The following is a 24,040-nucleotide window of genomic DNA, read 5'->3' as shown; positions in this document are numbered from 1 at the left end:
GCAAATAAGTGTGTAATGTAATGAACTACGTTACTAGCTAAAAAAATGTGTTGTGCAATTTGGAATCAGTAGTAGCCGACTACAATTAGTACAACTGCTAATCTACACAGCACTGACAATTGATTGTTGCATAATGTTAGACATTATTTTTAATGTATGTATGCAGTATAATTTTCTGCATACGGATCCATTTGATAAATGTGCAGCTTTTATGAATCATGCATTATATATACAGTATAGCCTACAGTATATATATATATATATATATATATATATATATATATATATAAGTTTCATTATTTTTATTATTAATACAAATTTCACAATAACTTTTAATTATTTGTAGAATAGATATTTTTATGTTTCTTAATAGAAAAAAATTATGAGCATGGGGACAATAAAAATGATTTCTGTTTCATTATTTGCACATTTGACAATCACAAAACTCAATAGTTGGACACATTTAATTCAGTTTAAGGAAATAAGTTGATGATGTCAAAGGTACATGAGAAAAGAATCCAAATGTATAATACAAAACAAATTTATTGAGTTTGAAGACTTACATTTTTTATCATAATAATATTAAGATTACAAAATCCCTGATAAATGGCATAAATACAACATAAATTGTTACAGAGAAACCAGTAAATACAATAGTTTCTGTTGAATTGTCTACATTTCTAATTGGCTACATTTAAATGCCAAAGACATTTAAACAACCGGTAGAAATGTATATTAACAGTGAGCAAAAAATAACTGACATAAATAAGTGTGTTCAGGACATTTACAGTTTAGAAATATAAATAAATATACCGGATTATTAAAGTCCAAGCACTCCTGACAATGGGAGCCTGAAAATCATGCAGATGAAGATGAATTACAATTCACTCATTGAGGCCTTTACATTGAGACAATGATACTGCTGTCATGTCAAGTCTTCAACATAATGCTGCATCTCTTGCATGTTGCGTCAAGTGATTTGTCTCCTCAGACCACTCTGCCCACCTGTATTTCTGCATGTAATAAAAAAAAGATTATATATATATATATATATATATTAAAATACCTCCCACCTCATATATACATACACACACACACACACACACACAGCACACAGACACAAACTAAAAACTTACCATTTAATCAACAGTGGGTTCAGGCTAGATTCAGAGACATGAAAGGAGAGACAGTATAGAGAGATCGATTAATGTGCAGAAAACCAAAGCATGGAAAAATGTTTATCTTGACAAATGTTGGTTTATTAGCAATATCATAACATACAGGAGCAGAAGTGGACAGTCTTTTGGCTTCAGGTTCAGCTGGGCCAATTGTCCGGTTTCTTGCCAGAGTGTGAAGGACTGCAATAGAAAGATTGATGGATTGAACAAGTGAAAACTTGAACAGATGAGAAAAATTAGATGAAAAAATTACATTTACATTAATCTAAGCAAACAATGAGCTGAGTTCAATCAAGGCTGTAATTAAAACTACTTAATTTAGTTTTGCGGTGTGAATAAGTAATGCTCCATTACTCTAACTCTAATTGTGTGTGTGTGTGTGTGTGTGTGTGTGTGTGTGTGTGTGTGTGTGTGTGTGTGTGTGTGTGTGTGTGTGTGTGTGTGTGTGCAGGGCCGGCCCGAGGCATAAGCGAACTAAGCGGCAGCTTGGGGCCCCCTCGCCACCAGGGGGCCCCCAATCGAGTTTTTTTTTTTTTTTTTTTACATATTAATTAACTTAAACAAGTGACATAAATGAATGAAAGGATTAATAATTCAAGACAAGAAAATTCTGATTTCATGATCAATATACCTGCCTACAACTGCTGCTGAGTCTGCCAGTGTTTGAGTCATGCGCATAACCTCGCGTGCATAGACAACTCATGCGCAAAGTCACGGTAATGTTAAGCCATGTCACAAAAATTGGATTTGATCAATGATTTATCCTTTAAATGTAATGATATTCAGAACAGAACAAGAATAAAAAAAATAACTATAAACAAGCCAAAACGAAATAATTTAAAGCGAAAGTGAAAGTAAGCGGCGTTGGGCTCACGTATCTCTCTCATTAGAATCAAAATGTTTCAACATTCGCGATGGATTTGGATGGTAAACTATTCTTTATCATAGGCTTTGTACTTCACTTACGTAACGTTCCAATATCGACGGAAAATATCATCCTCTTCACACGCGCAAAAATGTGCTTGGAAACATCACAGTGGAAGATTACAAAGCTGGAATATGTTTGTGTGTGTGTGTGTGTGTGTATGTGTGTGTGTGTGTGTGTGTGTGTGTGTGTGTGTGAGTCGCGGGCGCGATCGAACAGTGGAAACATAAAAACATATCCCGTCATGTTCATAAGACATCATTCAAACTGCAAAGTGTTGCAAAACGTTGGAGGATATTTTGCAAATATTTTTTTTAATATGTTTTGTGACAGTTTGTTTTCAGAAGTTTCCAAGAGTTAGTAAAAGAGTAAAGAAAAAGTTAAAACTTTTTTAAGTATCTATTTTTTATTAAGTATTTATTTTGTATTAATACATAACCTCATTGTATTAATTTATAATGTAACATTATAGCGTGACATTGTGTCAATAATCGTCAAGCACAGGTGACTCTGCGTGGTGGGAGGGGGCCCCCAAATCAAATTCTGCTTAGGGCCCCCAAAAGGCTCGGGCCGGCACTGTGTGTGTGTGTGTGTGTGTGTGTGTGTGTGTGTGTGTGTGTGTGTGTGTGTGTGTGTGTGTGTGTGTGTGTGTGTGAGCAAAGTTTTGAGTAATTTTGCACTTGCTGTCATTAAACTGAATTATGTATTTTATAGAGCAGCGTCAGCATTGGCCTTTGTAAAATAATGTTTGACTATACCAATTTACAACCAGAATGTAGTATTTTACATCTTAACATCTTCGAATTTTTTTTTACAGTTTATTTGAATATTACGTGGACAGCCACATGGCACTGTTGGCCCGTTTTGACTTGATAGCCTTTCAAAATATCCTACGTTAGATAGCATGGACACAGCATGGACACATGCACACTAGAAAGTTTCATCCTTGTCCATGTCTGTGCTACTTCTCTCCAGTAGTCATGGTCGATAAAAATGCCTGTATATTGCCATCTCCGGTAGTTTGTCGTTGTTCTGTCTTTTTCGACTGCAAAACAACTGCGACTGTACTCGGTTTAGTCTTGGTCTCAGACTAAGAAGACTCTGGATTTTATCTCAAGACCTGTCAAGACCACAACTGTGGGGATATCACTAAATTGACAGTGCATTGTTAACATCATTCATTTATTTTTTAACATCATTAATGTGATTGGATGTAAAACTTCCTGATTCAAATGCAATCAATAACTTTAATATTTCACCAAAATTAATACAAAGGCCCACAAAATGCAAGATATGATTGCAAAAAAGTACTTGTATGAAATCATAATAAAACATATGATATAATTAAGCATTATCATATAGGTAAAGGTATAAGCTAGGGTGTATTCCAGAAAGCAAGGTTATCTTACGGTCAAACATACCTTGAATTCTCGACTGATTAAACCTTGCTTACTCAAGGTATGCTCGTTCCAAAAACGCGTCCAGGTTACCACACAAGACATTCTCAACAGAGTGAAAATGTGCAGAATATTAATTATTTCTTCTTCTTTTGTTAAATACTGATTTACATACTTAGTGCATATCGCTGTGAATAAGAACTATATCGTTTGTTTGATGCTAATTATATAATAAAAAAGAAAGACTGATTAAACTAAATACAGTCTGTGCTTGCAAAGATAACACAATTGTTTTTTGTTTAGTCATTTTGCTTCCACATTGCTTGAAAGGTAAAATATATCATATCATATCATATCATATGTCTTTATTATAGAAATACGTTATAGCATAGAAAACGTCCTGTTGCAAAAATAAAAAAACGTCTGAATGCAAATCAACGATGTGTGAGATGAGAATTATATAGCTATATATTATAATAAAATCAACAATACCTTGTTTTAATAGTGCTTTATATATCAATATAACTATAGATTTAATATTGTGTGCAATCTGTCACACTCACTGAAGCCTCATCAATAGGGCACGCATGTGCTGAAAATGTGCTGAACACCTCTGAAGTAAACTAACCCTGGAACAGATCCTGCTCCGGAGCACAGAAAGTAGGTTGCTATGGCTACTTCCATACCCTGAAAGTTACCTCTGGTTTTGGAACCAAAAGTTGAGGTTATCCGCTTACTTACCCTTAAACATACCCGGGTATGTCACATAACCTGCTTACACGAATGTGATCTTGGTCTTGTCTTGGTTTCAACCCCTCAAAGTCTTGTTTTAGGGGGTCTTGACTACAACACTACTAATTACAGAAAATATTAAGGTGCATGTGTGAGCTGAGCGTACAAAGTATGCGTGATTAATAAAATAGTGCGTGCATACTATGCTGATGATGAATTTGACCTCACACTGTGCCCATACAAAAGCATACACTTAAAAAGTGAAGTACACTTCAAGCGTTAGATGATATTCTCTTTATAAAAATTCTGGAAATGAATGGTGTTTTGAACCACGACAGTCTTATGTTGTATACCCTCTCTTGTGACGTTTTCAGCTGCTGTCATGGCCTTTCCACTTATATCGTTGACCATCCCATCTACCGTGGCTTCATGCTTCAGGAAAAATGGCCGCACGACACGCCTGTACAGAATCTGAGAACCATTCCAGGAGACCGGAGCCATGCACCATAACAGGAACAGGCACTAAACACCAGCAAAGACACCAAAAAGAGCAAGTTAGAGTAAGTAATGGGTTAGTTTGAGAAATCATCACTAACATGGCTGTAGAGTTGTCCCTATTAAAGTTAAGAAACTAAAGCGGCAACGAGTTAAGAAAGTAGTTTGTCGAACTTTACAATTACCTACCCAGAAAAAGTAATAATAGTTCACTGTTACTGTATATGCAGGAAGACAACAAAAGAAACAACCAGAGAATCAATCTAGCTTAAATTATGTATTTTTTAGTTTACATTTTAGAGTCTCAGTATGCTTGTCCACAAGGGGTTGCAGACAGAAATAAAGCAAGCAAGCAACTTTATTTATATAGCACATTTTCAAACAACTGACGTTGCCCCAAAGTGCTTTCCAAAAATTAAAACGTTAAAATCATATAACAAAGCAAACATAACTTATTCGAAAGCTAAAGAAAATAAATACGTTTTTAAATAAGTCTTAAAAGTGGCAATTGATGGGGCTGACCTCACGTGGAATGGGAGACTATTCCAGAGTTTGGGACCTATCACAGAAAAAGCACGATCTCCTTTTGATTTTAAATGACAACGAGAGACCTTTAAAAGCTGTTGGTCAGAGGACCTGAGAACTCTAGAAGGAGAGTGAATAATAAGATCACTGATGTACGGGGGCAAGGCCTGATAGGGCCTTGTAGACAAACAAGAGAACTTTAAAATCAATCCTGAATTTAACAGGAAGCCAATGTAAGGACTGCAGTACGGGGGTAATATGGTCTCTCTTTCTCACCCCCATTAAAAGTCTTGCTGCTGCATTTTGCACTAACTGTAAGTGGACTAGCATAGTCTGGGGGAATATATAGAGAATTGCAATACTCAATCTTTGATGAGATAAAAGAGTGAACCACGATTTCCAAATCCTTACTGGATAGAAAATGCTTTACTTTAGCAATTGATCTCAGGTTAACTACGGCACCAATCTGTTTCTTAAAATGTAGTGATGAGTCCATACTCTTTACATGATCTTCAATCTTTATGGACAAGGAACCTAAATGATCAGGAAAGGTAGGTGAGATGGGAGAACCTACAATTAAAACCTCAGTTTTACTCTCATTTAATTGGAGAAAGTTGCTAGAAAGCCAAAGTTTAATGTCACTGTAACATTCCTGTACTCTGTCTAGCGAGCAGGTTTTATCTAAGCTCACAGGAAGATAAAACTGGAGATCGTCGGTATAACAGTGGTATGCAATACCATACTTTCCGAAAAATAGAGCTTAGAGGAAGCATATACAGAGAGAACAGCAACGGTCCCAAAATGGACCCCTGAGGAACACCACAAAATGAATAAAAGCGCTGGATCTATTTGCAAGCAGTTTTCTTTAATCAAAATAAACTCAAATTACACTTATCTGGAAACAAAAACACAGGAAACAGAACAACACCTATTATGAGACAGGATCACAAGATGACAAAAACTGAAACAAACACAGGGCTTATATACATAGGGGACACTAAGGTTATACAGCCCCTAAGTTAATAACTAATGATCGTTGCGACTGAAGTGAATCATTAAAAACTAACTTTAGCTGGACAATAACTTTATTCTTGAGCTGCTGTATAAAGCCAAAACAATCTCTGTTACTTTAATTTCCTATTATCAATGTAAAGCCCCTTTGGAACAATTCACGAGTTCACATGTTAATGAAATCTGATGTAATATTAAAATGCGTATTTGGCTTGCTGTCCGGGGGGAGGGCTCCGAGCTCGGAATTCAGCCCGACCCCAGAGTACTCCCCTCTGGGGATTACTATACATATATAAATGTATAGATCATAGGTATCTATGAGCAGACCCAGCCGAATGTGAGGTGATGGGGTGGTGGCGGGATGCTGAGAAATTAGTCATGAGACAGGAGGTAAGGGAAGGCTTTATTTATACTGGCTATTTCTTGTGCTGATTGGATGATTACCTGAACATGCTCCTCCCGAACTTTGTTACATAAAACTTCATTCTACATTGTTAAAAGCGCTATATAAATGAAGATGACTTGAGGACTAAACAAGGTGATTAACAAGACACCAAATCAAAAACCATGGTAACTGATGAACAAAGACAAAGGAAACTGAACTGGGAAAAGTGCAAAACTAAATGCAAAGTCCAACTCAAGCGCTCTGTGTCTGTCTGACATATATGTGTGTGTGTGCATCTATATTTGATAGATCATAAAAACAATGTTAAATCTGCTAAAACCAAAATTATGCCATCTAAAGACCAACAACAGAGCTGTTTTAAATGAAACAGCTTGCCAAACAACTAACCTCTTAGAAGGGACATGACAGAGGAAGGCAGAAGTCTTTGTGCCAATTAGCAGAAAGAAGCCGGTAATAATTGATCCTCTTAAATCGGATATTAGTCAGAGAAAGCATCTGGCATTGTTCTACCTACCTTACATACATAGTAGAAAGGAAACCAGTAGAGAAAGATGTCAGAGAAGAATTCACCCACGCTGAAGATGCCGTAGATTACCCAATACGTCAGCCATTGTGTGTCATCCTCCTTACCAGGACTTTCTATGGCTTTGATACTACAAAAAAATTTAAATAGAAAATTATTTGAAAGATATGCCAGTTAAGACAAGTATACTGCACCCAAACTCCAGCTACTGCATCCAAACTCAAATACAACCAAACTCAAAGACATAATAAACTATCAGTTTAGGTTAAGACAAGTATTGATTTGTGAAATATCTTAAAACATAACTCACGAGAAATATGCAGGATAAACAAAACCAATCAGATTACAGAGTAGAGAAGCACCATATCCAAATAATAAATATGCTCCAGTCACAGCTGTAGCACCTGTTGGGAGAAAAAATCATAACTGAACAATGTCTTCAATGTGTAAACGGGAGAATCACAGTAACTACTAATGCTAATCATGGACAACTGTCTTTGAATGAGGCCTCAAATGAAATCATTAACACTAATTTTCAATGTGACAGCGTTTGGAACAGAAAAAAAAATATTTATCACAATTTCATAATCAATTTATATGTTGAGGGATGAAGCTGAAATACCATAGCCTACTGTATGTTTTAGGAAGGTATAGGCTACTTTAAAGAGCAATTTTGGTGACACTTTATTTAAAGATGTCCGTGTACAGTGTAATTAATTAAGTACGGAGTAGCCTAATAAGAATTAACTACATGTAGACTAGGCCTACTTGCTATAGAGTCGGGGTTAGGATCACATGTGTTTAAGGGTTAGTTGCATGTAATTACTATAGTAAATGTAACATGTTTAAGAAGGACACTGTAAAATAGTGTTACCGAAATGTGTCCACAGACGTTAGCTACCTACGTCAGAGAAAATCTGCCCATTTAGAAAAACATAATAATAATAATAATAATAATGTTTTTTTTTTTTTTTTTTTTTTTTTAAATTGCAAAAGTTTTCTTTCAATGAAAACAAAAGGAAACAACTCAGTGTCATCAAGTGCGTGTAGCCTATTTCCCTAATATTTTTTTATCGCACACATTGTGTGATAAAATATAACGGGCGAGCAATATCCGATAATAGATTTGATGATCTATTATAAAATAGGCCTATGCTATTTATTAGTGAAGTTGTTTTAGCCAACTTAATTGTTTTTAGCTTTTAATTATCTTTAGAAATGATATTTTTAATTTCACATCCTAGTAACGGTTCGACTGGCCCGTGTGTCCACCTGTTACATTATAACACAAAACATTTTATTATTCGCAGAAAACACTTTAGGCCCCTATAAAACATGAAAAGACTTAAGATAAAACTAGGACTTACCGATAGCTAAGTAACGTTTCTTGATGCCTGTTTTTTCTTCGATTTTATTGAGACAGTCAGTGACTAAATTCTTCTCGTTCAAAAAAGCCTCAATGCGATCTTTTATCTTAGTAAATATGGCAAACATCGTGGCTTAAAAGGAAAGGGTAGCGTTATGCAATTTAATAGAGGGGTATGACTGAGAACATGGATGGTATTTCGTCCTCTCTGCAGTTTCGCTGACTGAACAGACTTAATCCGCTTACTGTCAGACTGTAGGACTAGTGACGTGTCTGTGGGGAGGATGAAGACTCCTGACTGACAGCAAGGAGACCAATTACTTATGATAGTCTACATCATTAACGACGGAGAAAGTAGATAAATAAAAAAATAAAAAAAACGTATCTTTTAAAATGTTTAACTGAAATGAATTTAGGGCAGGCTATGATATCTGTGAAAGAAAAATCAATATGCTATCAAAAGCTAATGTGTAATTTAGTTTGGTTGGGTGAAGGTGTTGTTTACAACTGATTAGTTGGCTACAAATGATCTATGGATACATCTGAGTACTGAGCAGTTGTAACCGCTGGGGGTCCCTGCTCACCTAGCATTGGGTCAGTTATTTCCGCAACAAAATGAATATGATACTGGAAAAGCATAGACAGACAGGTATGTGAAAACATTGAGCAGACAAGCACCTACACGTCGTGATGGCGAAACCGAGGAGGTCTAACCTGAAGAACGTTACTTCGAAAGACTAAAAGCTGCTTTTGCTTTCCACTGACACAGACATAAAATGAACACTAAAAGAAAGAAATCATTCAGAGCCGTGAAGTACATTTTATTTGTGTGTTGCTACATCTTTTGGGTAAGAGCATGACTTGTAAATGTATTTCTGCTGATTTTTAGAGCAAACATGACAACTTTGCTTATTAAATTACATTTATATTATATTATTTCTAACTGTGTGCTTACTGTATGTTGTATTTGTCCAAATCATGGGTTTGGCTTTGTTTCATATGGAATTGTGTTTGTATTGCAGATATTTTAAACAAATGAGTGTTGTTGTGTTAAAGGTGTTCAGTGCTGTCCTAATTGCTGTTGGAATCTATGCAAAAGTTGCCAAAGAGTCAGGTATTTAAACAGCATTCGCCATATTCATTCATCTCTAGTTATAAAAGAAGCTTGCAAACATTTATAAATGGCAAAATTTTCACAAATATTACATTATATGGTGCTTACCAGATCATTAGCTTAAATAATATTCCATATTTTCCAACTGTTGCATTAATATTGTAGTTTTCATGACCACAGTGGCACATTAATTTAGACTAAATTAAATATGTATATTCCGCACAACCACCTTAAATTAAGGCAAGGTAAGGTAAAACTTTTTTTATAACTCATCTAATGAAGGCAAAAAAAGGGTGACTAAAGTGTTGAAAAAGTTAGATGTAGCCTGTTATCCTATGTAAATTGTAAACAGAAAAAAAACAAAACAAGAAAGATAAAGATGTTAACCACTGTGTACATCTACATTTTGTGTTACTTTATATTTTCTTTACTGATGCTTGACAGATGTAGTGGACACGCTGATGGCAGATCCAGCGCTGTTGCTGATCATTGTGGGCTCTCTCATGTTCACCATCACTTTCTTTGGCTGTTTTGGAGCTCTGCGCAACATCTCCTTGCTGCTCAACATGGTCAGACTCAGATATAGTTCTCACATAAGGAAGTTGTCACAAAGGCTATTTCAGTAGCTATGGAAAGATGACCTTGTACTTTGAATATTTCTAAATCTACAGTGTTAAGAGATGGATGGATGGATGGATGGATGGATGGATGGATGGATGGATGGATGGATGGATGGATGGATAGATAGATAGATAGATAGATAGATAGATAGATAGATAGATAGATAGATAGATAGATAGATAGATAGATAGATAGATAGATTTATTACGTATTTTACATGATAGTTAAAAAATATTCTTCTCAAGTCAGTCAATAGTCAGACTCAGTGCCCATTGTGACAACTTACCCTTTTTTTTTTTACCTAGATTTTTTTCCAGCTTTTTTTACAAATAAATCATATTTGTCCAGTTTGTAGGAATTTTGCTGGTCATTCTGCTGCTGCAAGTAACAGCCGCTGTGGTGGGTCTTTTGTTCTCTGAAAAGGTAAATAATTTACAAGCTAAAACTTTATATTTGGACCAAGTCTCATCTTGGAGAAATGAGATGATGTTTTAAAATGATTACTTTCAAAACTTGTTGGTAGGTTCAAGAGAGGACAGAGCAGCTGATGATGAAGGCGATTGTGCGCTATCGGGATGATCAGGACTTGGAAAATGTTATTGATTTTGTACAGAAAAAGGTAAAAGAATTTGATTTCAAATACTGTCATGTGTCGATACTTTAAAACGAAAGAGGAACCGAGTCGTCTTGCTGGGAATGAACTGTTTTATTAACTGGCCTTTTATTGCTACAGCTAAGCTACTCGAGCATAACACAGTCACATGCATCAGAGCGCTCTCCGGCGACGCGCTGACGTCACCTTTCCGTGACTCCCACAACCTGTAGTTCCATATCACAACATCTCCCCCTTTTCAAAGGTTAACGCTCAAACAGTTAAACAAGATGTACTGCACATCAAATAAAGATAAACATGAACATAACAGTCTCTGGGTGATTGATGTGTTACATCAGCATTACTTATTGTGATCTCAGGCACTTAATTCCTATTTATCCTGTCAATTATCGGATATTTCCCAACATAACAATCTATTCCTATGGAACATAACTTAACTTGGGAACATAATGTAGCTTTATTAACTGTACTTATCACTCAAAACAGAATTACTGAGGAGACAGTGTGAAGATAAGTGTCATTAAGTGTTCAAGTGTCTCTATATCTGAGAGGTACTCTGACCTCACGACCTCTGGATGTCACTTGAACAGTCCTCTGAGGGGACGGCTGGTGTGGTGAACACACCACAGGTGAATCCTTTAGTCTCTGGACAGAAGCAGGGTCACTATGACTGGGTCCAGCCACAGAAGGAGGGCTGCTGAGCAGCTGCAGCGGAGATCCCTCAGACTGCTGCCGCTGGTCTGGAGGGTCAGCAAGCTCCGGGACTGCCTGCAGATGTCTTCTATTGCGTCGCAACACTGCACCTTTGTCTGTCTTCACGATGTAAGACCGGGGCTCACTGCACTTATCAATGACTTTAGCAGGCGTTTTCCACCCCTTTTCTCCATCCAATTTCACTCTAACGGCCTGCCCAGATTGGAGTTCCGGAAGTGGCAGAGCAGAGTGACGGCGGTCATGGAAGAACCGGTAGGCTGATTTAGTCTGAGCATCCTTCTGCTGGATTTGATGTCTGTCCACAGGAGAAGTTTGTAGTTTTCCTTCCAACATAGGAAGTGTGGTCCTAATGTCTCTTCCAGCCATAAGTAAAGCTGGGCTCACCCCCGTAACAGCACTAGGGGTGGCTCTGTAGCACATTAGAGCAAGATATGGATCGGGCTGCTTCAGGATGCGCTTAGCAGTCTGCACAGCTCTCTCGACAGCACCATTTGCCTGAGGATAATGAGGGCTGGTAGTTGTATGCGCAAACCCATAGCTTTGGCAGAAGTCTTGAAACTCACCTGAGGTGAATTGTGTGGCATTGTCGCTCACCAGCTCCAGCGGTATCCCCCATCTTGAAAACATGCCTTTGAGCCTGGTAATGACCTGGTGGCTGGATGTTGAAGACAGGTGGGCAATTTCAATGTCCCTGGAATAATAATCAGTCACAATGAGATAATTCTGTCTTTCTAGCTCGCACAAATCAGCAGCAATGCGCTGCCAGGGTCCCCCAGGTAAAGGTGTGGTGAGGAGCGGTTCACGTCTTTGAGTGGGTCTATTTTCAATGCAGAACTTACATGTTGACACTGCCGTTGCGATCTCTGCACTGATGCGAGGCCACCATACTGACATCCTAGCTCGAACGCGACACCTTGTTAGACCTTGGTGTCCCTCGTGTAGCTGTTTGAGCACTTCTGATCTAAGTGCAGCTGGGATAACCAGTCTATCTTGATACAACACCAGTCCATCAGTCTCAGAGAGGTGAACTCTGACAGAATAATATCCATGCAGGGACGGAAACAGCGATGTCTTTGGTGGCCATCCGTTCCTAATGAACTGCACAATCTTTTGCAGCTCTTCATCCTGTAGTGTGGCGGAGCGGATTTTGTCAAGTTTTTGTGATGAAACAGGCGCATTTGCTACCACTGACTCCACATATGCTTGTACTTCTTGGTCAGTGTGTTCATCACCACGGTGGGTCAGTGGGCTCCTAGAGAGAGCATCGGCTACGACAAGCTGCTTCCCCGGGACGTGCACAGCCACGACATTGAATCTCAGTAAGCGCATTAGGAGTCTTTGGCACCTTGGAGGGACTTTGTCCAGGTCGTATGTATTTATGAGGGGTACCAATGGTTTGTGGTCTGTTTGTAGAAGGAAGCTTTCCATGCCTTGCACATAGCGAGCGAAGCGCTCACAGGCCCACACTCCTGCAAGACACTCCTTTTCAATTTGGGAGTATCTCTTCTCTGCATCTGACAATGTGCGGGAGCAGAATGCAACTGGCTTTAACACACCCTCGTGTTCCTGCAATAATGCTGCTCCTAATCCGTAGCTGCTCGCATCGGCGCTGATGACAGTCTTGCGGTTGACATCATAAAATGCAAGTGCTGGTGCTGACACAAGCATAGCTTTCACTTTCTCAAACGCAGCTTCTTGTACATCACTCCACACCCACTCATTTTCCTTCCGGAGCAGGGCAGTGATGGGATGCAGCTCTGAGGAGAGGTCAGGCAGGAACTTTCCAACATAGTTGACAAGACCCAAAACCTGTTTAAGCTCTGTAACATTGGTTGGGCTTGGCATCCGTGTAATGGCTTCTACTTTGTCAGTGTCAGGTCTCATGCCTTCTGCACTTATGAGGTGGCCAAAGTACTTTATTTCTGTTTGTCCAAAATGACACTTGGCCTTGTTCAACTTTAAACCACTGTCCTTTATGGTCATCAGCACCGCATCAAGACGTGTGTCGTGTTCTTTCCTTGTTGCTCCATAAACAAGTATGTCGTCCATTACTACAACAACTCCATCATGACCCTTTAACAGTGTCGACATCTGTCGTTGGAAGATTTCTGGAGCCGACGTGATACCGAATGGCAGCCGTCGGAAGCAGAATCTCCCCATCGGGGTGATGAAGGTTGTCAGCTTTTGGCTGGCAGCATCCAAGGGGATCTGCCAAAATCCGCAGGAGGCGTCCAGGGTAGAGAACACTTTAGCTCTGGCTAGCTTGGGAGCAATATCCTCCAAAGTTGGCATGATGTATCTCTCTCGCTTAACCGCCTTGTTTAAGCGTTTTAGATCGACACACACTCGCACTTGCTCCTTGTTCTTCTTCTCTACTGGAACCATCGGGGCACACCAGTCAGAAGGCACTGTAACCTCTTCTATTATGCCCAGGGCAAGCATGCGTTTGAGTTCAGCCTCAACTTTAGCCAGGAGGGGGAACGGGATGCGACGTGGCGTCGTCAGTGAGTAGGGCTCACAATCAGCTTTAAGTTCGATTTTTACGGGGTCGCACTTGAGCAAACCAATATCCCCAAACACATGACTTAACATTACAGTGTCCATCCCGTCTACTCTCATGACCAGTCCCATCCTTGTGGCAACGCTCCGTCCCAGGAGGTTGTGAGAGTATGGCCCTTTAATTACAGTTATCCAGAATCTGTACTTTTCCCCTTTGTACTCACTTGTTGCCAGGAACTTGCCAATACTCTTAACTTCGCCGCCGGGGCTGGTGATGGGTCCTTTCCTTGCAGTGACCAGGCGGGAGCGCTGTGGCAGTCTCTTGAATGCAGCCTGTGACATTACACTGATGTCTGCCCCAGTGTCTATTTTGAATTTCACAGTGCTGCCATTAACAGGTAAGTCAACAAGCCACATATTTTCTGAATCAGGTTGATCCATTATGTCTGACACATGTTCAGTAACTTCTCCAAGGAAAAACATCTCATCTGTGTCAGTGGTGCTGCTTGGCATTGTAACCACCTCTTTCAGCATTTTCGTCTGACAAGCTGCCTCAAAATGTCCAATTTTATTACACCTTCTGCATTTTTTATTCTTGGCTGGGCAAGGATGTATTTTACCATGTTGTCTGTTACAGCGGGGACAGGTAGGATTCTGTTTTGACTCACTGTGTTCCTGTTTTTTCTGCCATTGTCCATCGTTGCTGCTCCTTCTGCCATGGAACTGCCGCCTCCCCTGTCTTATGGTGTCCACTGCACACTCCGAGCGCAGGCTCACATTCTGTTGCTTTATCTGTTCGCTCTGGCGCGCTATTTGAATAGCTCTTTCAAGAGAGAGTTCCGGCTCGAGCTGCAGCTTCTGTGATACATCGTTGTCAGATATACCAATAACTATTCTGTCCCTGATTTGCTCATCTTTAGTGTGCCTAAACTCACAATACTGTGCCAGTTCGTATAAACTTCTCACAAAAGCCTCTACTGACTCACCGGGCTTTTGTGCTCTCTTGTGAAAACATGCTCTTTCATGGATCACGTTTCTCTTGGGCACAAAATGGTCGGAGAATTTGGCTATCACCGTGTCATAATCCAACTCCGGTCTACCTCTCTCCTCTTCCTCGTCAACCTCTCCGCTGTCATCGTACACAAAGGAATCATAAATCGCTTCCGCCTCTCTCCCCATGGCGTAGAGAAGCGTGTTTACCTGCACTTCACCGCTATCTTTGTCCAACTTTGACGCCACCCGAAAGCGGTCGAAACGTCGGCGCCACATCGGCCATTCTGCCGGGCGCGTGAAGTCAAAAGATTCCGGAGGTCCGAGCTTCGCCATGTCTTATTTTTTCAGAGCGTGAAGTCGGCCACTTCTGACACCATGTCATGTGTCGATACTTTAAAACGAAAGAGGAACCGAGTCGTCTTGCTGGGAATGAACTGTTTTATTAACTGGCCTTTTATTGCTACAGCTAAGCTACTCGAGCATAACACAGTCACATGCATCAGAGCGCTCTCCGGCGACGCGCTGACGTCACCTTTCCGTGACTCCCACAACCTGTAGTTCCATATCACAACAAATACCATTCAAAATTAAGTCCAATTAGACTTCTCCATAAGATTTTTTATGTTTTTGAAAGAAGTCTCTTTTGCTCACCAAGGCTGCATTTATTTGTTCAAAAAACACAGTAATATTGTCAAGTATTGTTACAATTTAAAATAAAATAACTATTTTCCTTAGTAATATATTTAAAATGTAATTTGTTCCTGCAATGGCAAAGCTGAATTTTCAGCAACCATTAGTGTCATATGATCCTTCAGAAAAAAATCTAATATGTGGATTTGCTCAAGAAAAAAATTCTTTGTTGAAAACAGATCAAGCTGTTAGTTCTGGCCGGTCACGTTTGTCAAGCTCGCATCAGCTGACTCTCAGCTGATCCACATCTACCTATAGGAATACGACGCCTATCACAACATCCATATATAAGCTCCTTCAGTATTGTCATCAGCTATCGCATTTCTCAGAAGCTAATTGCCCTCCTCCATCCCCAGCTCCTCCTCTCGTCAGTCAGGATTTGGCATTCTGATTCCCCTTGAATCAAACTAAATTCTAAAATTATGTTGTACATTAAAATATTGAATTAATGATATCTGCAATTCATTTATGTTGGTTCTGTTCTGTTTACCCTAAGGGGAGTTCTTGTGCTCTCCCTTCTCTTATCCATGCTAGGCTGCATGGATGCACAGGGAGTTCTCACCCAGAACAGAACCATACCGCCAATCCAAACTGTATGCTAATTGTCAATCGTATTTGACGATAGTGGTCCTGACAGAATTAATAGTTTTGTGGAAGTTATATAAATTTAATTTGATTTAATTATTTTTTTTGATAATTTTTTTTCAGGATTCTTTGATAAATAGAATGTTCAAAATAACAGCATATATTTGACAGAAATCACAGTAACATTTTGTTTTTACACTTTTGATCAAATTCATGCATCCTTACTGAATAAAAGTATTAATTAAAAAAATAAATAATAATAATTACTGACACCAAACTTTTGAACAGTAGTTTATGTAGTTAAGCATGACAGGGTGGTGCATTAAATGGCATATGTCAAATATCACACTGTTGATCTTTCTTTGTCCTGTAGTTCAAGTGCTGTGGGGTGGATTCTTATTTAGACTGGTCTAAAAACATGTACTTCAACTCATCAGACCAAAATCCCAGTCTGGAGGCCTACGGAGTGCCCTTCTCCTGCTGCATACAGCTAAAAAATGAGGTCAGGTTGTGTCAAATCCTGAAACACTTAATGTAGATGTCTTAGGTATGCTATCCATTTTAGTATTTAGTAAATGCATTTTTTGTTTTACTTGTTAAGAAATATTAAACACTTGCTTGAAAATGTCTATTTGACCTAGACTGTCTTATTTTGTACATACTGTATATTTGCATACTGAATTATTGGTAACACTTTACAATAAGGTTCGTTGAGGTTAAGGTTAGTTGACAAAGGTTTATTATGCATTAACTACCATTACCCAGAGGTGTAAAGTCCAGGTTCAGAAAGTAAAAGTCCTCCGCAGTGTTTTGCTCCAATCACCTGGATTTGCTAATTAGCACAGTTCCCTTCCAGTCAGTCACTACGAGTTACGTCAGAGACTGACGAATGGGGGTTTCTCTAGAGAGCCCTATCACCTGTTATGCAATGGTATGAAAATACCATGGGTCTGCGGAATTTGCATTGCGAACTCCGCCCCACCGCGTGGGTATAAAAGAGGCCGCGAGTGCAATCTCACATTATGTTTCTGTTTCGGAGTCGAATTGTGTATGTATGTGCTTCTCCTTCACCTTCTTCAAGCAACGAGCACTCTTTAGTCGGTGTTGGTGTGACGGTGCGTTTCAGCGGATTCACGATCCTGCTGCTGGTCTGTGCAGTGGCTTTCACGCAGCTCGTGTTTCTCCCCTGGGTGCTTCAGCACTGCTGAAAGAGTTTTTCTATTCTGAAAGAGCTGCACGGGCACGTCTTTTTAAAGATGTCTCGCCCATGTGTTTCTGGATGTGGACGCATGATCCATCCGCCTGACGCTCACGAGCGCTGTCTAGTGTGTTTGGGCTTTAATCACGCTCAGACAGCGCTCGTGGATGAGTCATGTTCTCATTGCGGGAACATGACCATCGCAGTGTTAAGATCGAGACTCAATGACCTTCGTGGGGGTAGAGTCCCCTCTGCCTCACCCCAGTCTATCTCTTCCTCAAGAGGGGATACTTTGGCTGGTGGCCAGGGTGATCTGAGGGTTACGGTGTGGAATAACCCGACAAGTATTCCTCGGGCCATACCCCCCTGCACATCGCAAGCCGTGGAACTTCCGGGTGAACCTGGTTCCTTCCGGGGACCCAGTGTTTCATTCGGGGCTCCGGTGGATGACGCCATGTCGCTCACAGCGTCACAAGGCGGTCTTGATTCTTCTGGAGAAGAATCGGGTCATGGAAGTCCCCGTTGACTTCCCGCGGCCCGGCGGTGTCCTCCGCCTTCTCTTTCCTCGATGGCGCGGCGGCCAGTGGGTACTCTGGGGATAACTCGTTTTCTCAACTCCCCCATATCCCAGGCTGGGCTCTTCGGCAGTGGGACTCCGCAGCAGCAGTCACCTCGCTCGGACTGCTTCATATGAGACCGCTTCAGCACTGGCTTTGCTATCGAGTTCCGAGATGGGCATGGCAACAGGGCACGTTCCGGGTGCTAGTCACTCAGGCCTGCCGTCAAACCTTCATCCCGTGGTCGAACCTCTCTTTTCTACAGGCCGGAGTTCCCTTAAACCGAGTTTCCAGGCATGTTGTTGTGTCAACAGATTCCACCACGGGTTGGGTGCCATGGGCATGCTGCCGCGGGCTCCTGGACAGGACCCCAGCACCTATGGCATGTCAATTGCCTCGATTTGCTGGTCGTACGTCTAGCTCTGCACCGTTTTTGGACGTTGCTGGTAGACAAGCACGTACTGGTCCGTTTAGACAACATGACGACAGTAGCGTACATCAACCATCAGGGTAGTCTGCGCTCCTGCCGTATGTCGCAACTTGCACGCCATCTCCTATGGAGCCAGAAGCATCTGAGGTCGCTTCGAGCCATTCACATCCCAGGAGAGCTGAATCGTGCAGCCAACGATTACGACTACGGCCTTATCCCGGGGAATGGAGACTCCATCCCCAGACGGTTCAGCTGATTTGGGAATGGTTCAGCTGATTTGGGAATAGTTCAGCGACACACAGGTAGATCTGTTTGCCTCCCCAAGTCACCTTCATTTATATAGCGCTTTTAACAATATGAATTGTTTCAAAGCAGCTTTACAGTGATAATAGGAAATTACAGTAACAGACTTTGGTTTTGGCTTTACAGCAGCTCTAGGATAAAGTTATTGTCCAGCTAAAGTTAGTTTTGATTGATTGATTCACTTCCGTTGCGAAGATGCGTAGTTAATAACTTAGGGGCCGCTTACATATAACAGAAAACCCTCAACGCGCTCCTGCCGTCCATCTGCACAAAACAGTGCCGGGTGGCTCAAGAACGCACTCCCGGAAATAGGTTTCAAGGTGCAAACGATTATCAGTTATCTCTGCGCAAACCTCTGCACACACATGCGCATCACGTGTTCAGTGTGCATTTGAATATATATGTGCGCAGGCGTGTAGTCCTTTACAAATCAACCCTCAACAAACGACTAGTCTGGCCTTAAAAATGTATAATACAGAATTATTTATCGCGTCCAGAAAGACGTGGGGACTCTTTAACTGTACAGTTAAAACATTCCTGTGCAAGATCAGGGAGGAGGAGGAGCAGGTCCTTTTTGTTGCGCCTCATTGGCCCACCCAGACTTGGAACTGGTGCTCCTCGCGACAGCCCCTCCCTGGCCAATTTCTCTAAAGGAAGGACCTCCTTTCTCAGAGACGGAGCAACCTTTGGCACCCACGTCCCGAACTCTGGAACCTGCACGTGTGGGTCATGGACGGGACGCTGAAGGTTTTTGTACCCTACCACCTCAGGTGGTGTCTACCATCACTTCAGCTACAGCCTTGTCCACAAGACACGCCTATGCTCTGAAGTGGAACCTCTTTGCCACCTGGTGATCTTCTCGCCGAGAAGATGCCAGAAAATACCCAATCAGGTCGGTGCTCTCCTTCCTCCAAGAAGGGTTGGAACGAAGTCTGTCTCCTTCCACTCTGAAGGTTTATGTGGCTGCGATCTCTGCGCACCAAGACCTTGTGGAGTCTTAGACGGTAGGACAGCATGACCTGGTCATCAGGTCCCTTAGGAGTCTAGGAGTTAAAATCCTCCCCGCCCCCCTCGTATGCCCTCTTGGGACCTTGCAGTGGTTCTATCTGCACTGCAGAGAGCTCCCTTCGAGCCATTGCACTCAGTTGAGCTTAAGTACCTCTCTATGAAGACGGCGCTCCTGGTTGCTTTGGCCTCCATCAAGAGGGCAGGGGGCCTGCAGGCATTTTCGGTTGACGAAGCGTGCCTGGAATTCGGGTCAGCTAACTCTCACGTCATCTTGAGACCCCGGCCTGGATATGTGCCCAAGATTCCAACCACTCCTTTCAGGAATCAGGTGGGGAACCTGCAAGCTCTGCCCTCAGAAGAGGCAGACCCAGCCTTGGCACTGATCTGTCCAGTACGCGCACTTCGTACTTACGTAGACAGAACGCGGTGTTTCAGGACCTCAGACCTGCTCTTTTGTCGGTTTCGGTGGGAAGCTGAAGGGAAAGGCTCTCTCCAAGCAGAGGCTGTCTCACTGGATAGTGGACGCCATTGTCTTGGCTTACCAGGCGCAGGGCCTGCCATGCCCCCTAGGGGTGAAGGCACAGCTCCTCCTGGGCTCTAGTGCATGGCGCCTCGCTAACAGACATCTGTAGAGCTGCAGGCTGGGCGACACCTAACACTTTCGCGAGATTCTACAATCTCCGTGTAGAGCCAGTGTCCTCTCTTGTACTCGCTCCCAGTAGCCAATAAGTAGGACCTGCTCGGTGTCATCACTTGCTGCGCCATTCCACTCCACGGACTGGATACGTACGCTATTTTACTTAGATGAGTTCTCCCTGCACTGTTGATGCCATCACCAGAGTGCATGCCCGATTGGTCAGCCCTCATGATCGGTTTGGTGCCTCCATGTCCATGGTTCCCCGGTTGGGCATCCCCCACATGTGTATATTCCACGGTAAGTCTCCTCCGAGCACGTGTTTTCCCTCGGCAAGACCCCTCTTGCCATTTCGAGGTTGAAACATTCCACCCTGCGGGCTGGATACCTCTGAGTTCTCCTTATGCATCCCGTACTCAGGTCATATGTGTATTCTAAGTCCTTCCTGCGGTTAGACACTGTGTCACATATTCCATCTGGGATATGCTAGCCAGTGTACCTTGGTATTCTTGCGTTAGCCTGGCCCTTCACTCGTGCTAGGGGTGCTCCTCAGCAGGTAACATAAAGCGAGATTGCACTCGTGGCTCCTTTTATACCCACGCGGTGGGTTCGCAATGCAAATTCCGCAGACCCATGGTATTTTCATACCATTGGCTCGTTTTCTAATATCTCGAAGGTGATAGGGCTCTCTAGCGAAACCTCCATTCGCCAGTCTCTGTTACATACATAACCGAGACATTTTTCAGCCAGGAGATCAGGTGGAATGAACATATGGCAGGACTTATACTTTCTGACCCCTGGTCTTTACACCTCTGCCATAACCTAACACTGAGCTATACATTTATTACAGAATTTATTCATCTTTGTTTATAAAAATACAACTGTTCATTGTTAGTTCATGTCAGCTCAGGTACATTAAATAATATAAACAGATACACTTCTGATTTTAATAGTGTATTAGTAAATATTGAAATTAACATTAACTAAGATTAATAAATGCTGTAGATGTATTGTTCATTGTTAGTTCATGTTAACAAATGGAACCTTATTTTAAAGTGTTACCAAATTATAAGTAGCAGTCAATCAAAAACCTTTTGTATTTTATATACAGTTATGTTGAGCAGAAGCAAAGAGATTTTTTATTTTTAATAAATTACACTAGCATGAAAAGCTGGCCACTCTCTAACACTATAAAGAGTGTCTGTTCATTTATGTGTAGACGGTGTTCAACTCTATGTGTGGCTATGAGACCCAAAAGATAAAGAAAAGTGTGGCCAGTCGGTTAATCTACACCACTGGTTGTCTAGATAAGATCGTCTGGTGGGGAAAACAGAACCTTCTGCTGGTCGGAGTGATGACCCTCGTCCTACTGTTCCTTGAGGTGAGGCGCACACAGAAAGTCCTTTCAACTTTATTTAAATGAATGCTTTTAGTAACTTCTCCATGCATGAAATCAGGTCTTGCTGCGTCTTGTTTAAAACAGGCAAGGGAATTTGAGCCTCCTCAAAAATGTACTGTACATAAACATATACTTAATTTTATTGTCTAAAAGCAGTTACAATGAACTGTTGTTCTTTTTCATCCAATTAGCTTTCAGTATCACTTTAGTATGTCATGCTTGCTTATGGTCAATATTAAAGGTAGATAAAGACAGACATATATAAATACATATATGCTGTACACATAGAGCTAGAGGGAGTCTTTCAAATGTAGCTAAAATTGTAAATCATTCAAGGATTTCAAAACAAGAGCCATAGATAAATAGAAATGTGCCACAGTGAAAGAGTGGAGGATGAAGTTCTTCCACATGTAGGCGAGTAGATGTGGGCTCTCTGATGATTTATAGTTTATATTGGTCATAATCTTTACTGTGTAATTTAATTTGTTCTATTTTTTTCTATGTTGAGTTATAGCACATCATTAATTTTCTAAATATATTAGGGAGAGATTGTCTGTATGTGGGTGAATAACTTTCAGCAAAACACAGATGATAAATCTTCTACTGTTATTTATTTGTAAACTGTAACAATAGCAAATTTGATCAAATATTAAGTATTATATAATATATATTTTATTAATACTAACATATAACTACATTAATTTGCTATATTTAATTCCCTCACACAAAGAAATTACACAGAAACAAATGCTTATTTTTAAAATATAGATTGTATAGATGTTACATCCTTCTAGAATCTAGATGTTATGGAATAAAAACTAAAAAGAGTACATTGGGACCCAAAAATCTATTCCCAAAAAGTCAGATTTGCTTCTGATTTGCTCATGCTTCTTAGAACATTCATAAAATCAGGATGATATGGATCATCAGGTTTTGCCCCAAATTGTGAAGTACATACAGCTTGAGTGCCTGCTGTCGGTACAGCAAAAGGAGGGCATGCCAAAAGAAATTCCAAAATTCATGCAAACGTTACTACCCAGTTGTTTTGTAGTGAAATTTCTTTTTATATAAAAAAGCAAAATAGAAACATTTTCATGTGTCTTTTGAATCCCACTGTATGTATGAGTTACATTTTGAATGAATCCCTTAAAAAAAAAAAAAAAAATCTCTTCATACATGACAGAATTATACATGAGCAGCCACATCACATTAAAACCCACATTGAGCCACCATATAAACATTATCTCTGACCTTTATCATAACCTGTGGGCATGATACACTAAATTCATGTGCAGAAAGACAAAACGAACAAACTCTTTGCATTGAGGATGATAATTGATTTGTCTGTTCTTCAGATATGTATGATGTCACTGGCTTCAGTACAGCTCTGTCAAATCAGAAGCGTTCAACAGAAGAGGAGGAAATCTAGCAGGACCCAAAACCTTTGTTGCAACAGAAAGTCTTGACTGGTTTAACACGCCCACTTTTCACCATGTGCTTGCATTGGAATTCAATGATATACTGCCATTGAAATACCAAGTTATAACATGTTACAAATTAGATGCAAAGACTGTGATAATTCTCTTTATTATACTGCGAGTTTCTAAGCCAAAATATGTGATTAATGAAACCTTATTGTAAAGTGTTAATGATAATATAAACAGACAAAAATGAGTTTGATTGTTTTATGTTAGTTCTGATTTAGTTTAACTTAACTACTTTAGTTAACATGAACTAAGAATGAACAATACTTCTACAGCATTTATTAATCTTAGTTAATGTTAATTTCAACATTTACTAATATATTATTAAAATCAAAAGTTGTATTTCTTAACATTAATTAATGCACTGTGAACTAACATTAACAAACAATGAACAACTATTTTTTATTAACTAACCTTAACAAATATTAATAAATACTGTTACAAATGTATTGTTCATTGTTAGTTCATGCTAGTTAACATGCATTAATTGATGTAAACAATGAAACCTTACTGTAAAGTGTTACCAAATTATCTGTAATGTTAATAAAATATATTTTACAACATGCTGACCTTTACACATTTTTACTTTTTGCACAACACTTGTAAAATAGATGAATTACTATAAAATGGCTAACTAGTA

General features: G+C 40.3%; 2 protein-coding genes across 2 annotated transcripts; one reads left to right on the top strand and one right to left on the bottom strand.

Annotated features, from left to right (window-relative positions):
- Positions 1–448: 448 nt before the first annotated feature.
- Positions 449–8,783, bottom strand: reep6 (receptor accessory protein 6). Its single transcript, XM_084395857.1, has 7 exons — positions 8,560–8,783; positions 7,503–7,596; positions 7,184–7,322; positions 4,586–4,754; positions 1,282–1,358; positions 1,137–1,160; positions 449–1,013 (listed from the first exon to the last, which is right to left on the bottom strand). Exons 1-6 carry the CDS (start codon positions 8,684–8,686, stop codon positions 1,140–1,142), a joined length of 627 nt encoding a protein of 208 aa, XP_084251983.1. The 5' UTR covers positions 8,687–8,783; the 3' UTR covers positions 449–1,013; positions 1,137–1,139.
- A 467-nt stretch (positions 8,784–9,250) lies between these two features.
- Positions 9,251–23,954, top strand: LOC311281982 (tetraspanin-33). Its single transcript, XM_084395416.1, has 8 exons — positions 9,251–9,406; positions 9,615–9,672; positions 10,117–10,241; positions 10,642–10,716; positions 10,817–10,912; positions 16,761–16,889; positions 21,737–21,898; positions 23,272–23,954. The coding sequence occupies exons 1-8, from the start codon at positions 9,335–9,337 to the stop codon at positions 23,380–23,382; spliced, it is 828 nt and encodes a 275-aa protein (XP_084251542.1). The 5' UTR covers positions 9,251–9,334; the 3' UTR covers positions 23,383–23,954.
- Positions 23,955–24,040: the final 86 nt, after the last annotated feature.

This window comes from Rutilus rutilus (genome assembly GCF_951802725.1).
Source record: "Rutilus rutilus genome assembly, chromosome: 22".
Taxonomy (NCBI): Eukaryota; Metazoa; Chordata; class Actinopteri; order Cypriniformes; family Leuciscidae; genus Rutilus; species Rutilus rutilus.
The sequence above is the reverse complement of the archived record's forward strand: the minus strand, read 5'-3'. Positions and strand labels throughout refer to the sequence as shown.

What these genes read in the sequence shown, in the direction of transcription:
- reep6 (XM_084395857.1), bottom strand. Translation starts at nt 8,686, where the DNA reads ATGTTTGCCATATTTACTAAGATAAAAGATCGCATTGAGGCTTTTTTG. An exon ending in CTTTCTACTATGTATGTAAG is followed by an intron (nt 4,755 to 7,183) that starts GTAGGTAGAACA and finishes GCTGGTGTTTAG; the next exon opens with TGCCTGTTCCTGTTATGGTG. An exon ending in GACTGTCCACTTCTGCTCCT is followed by an intron (nt 1,161 to 1,281) that starts GTATGTTATGAT and finishes CTCTGAATCTAG; the next exon opens with CCTGAACCCACTGTTGATTA.
- LOC311281982 (XM_084395416.1), top strand. Translation starts at nt 9,335, where the DNA reads ATGAACACTAAAAGAAAGAAATCATTCAGAGCCGTGAAGTACATTTTA. An exon ending in TGTGTTGCTACATCTTTTGG is followed by an intron (nt 9,407 to 9,614) that starts GTAAGAGCATGA and finishes GTTGTGTTAAAG; the next exon opens with GTGTTCAGTGCTGTCCTAAT. An exon ending in TCTCCTTGCTGCTCAACATG is followed by an intron (nt 10,242 to 10,641) that starts GTCAGACTCAGA and finishes ATATTTGTCCAG; the next exon opens with TTTGTAGGAATTTTGCTGGT.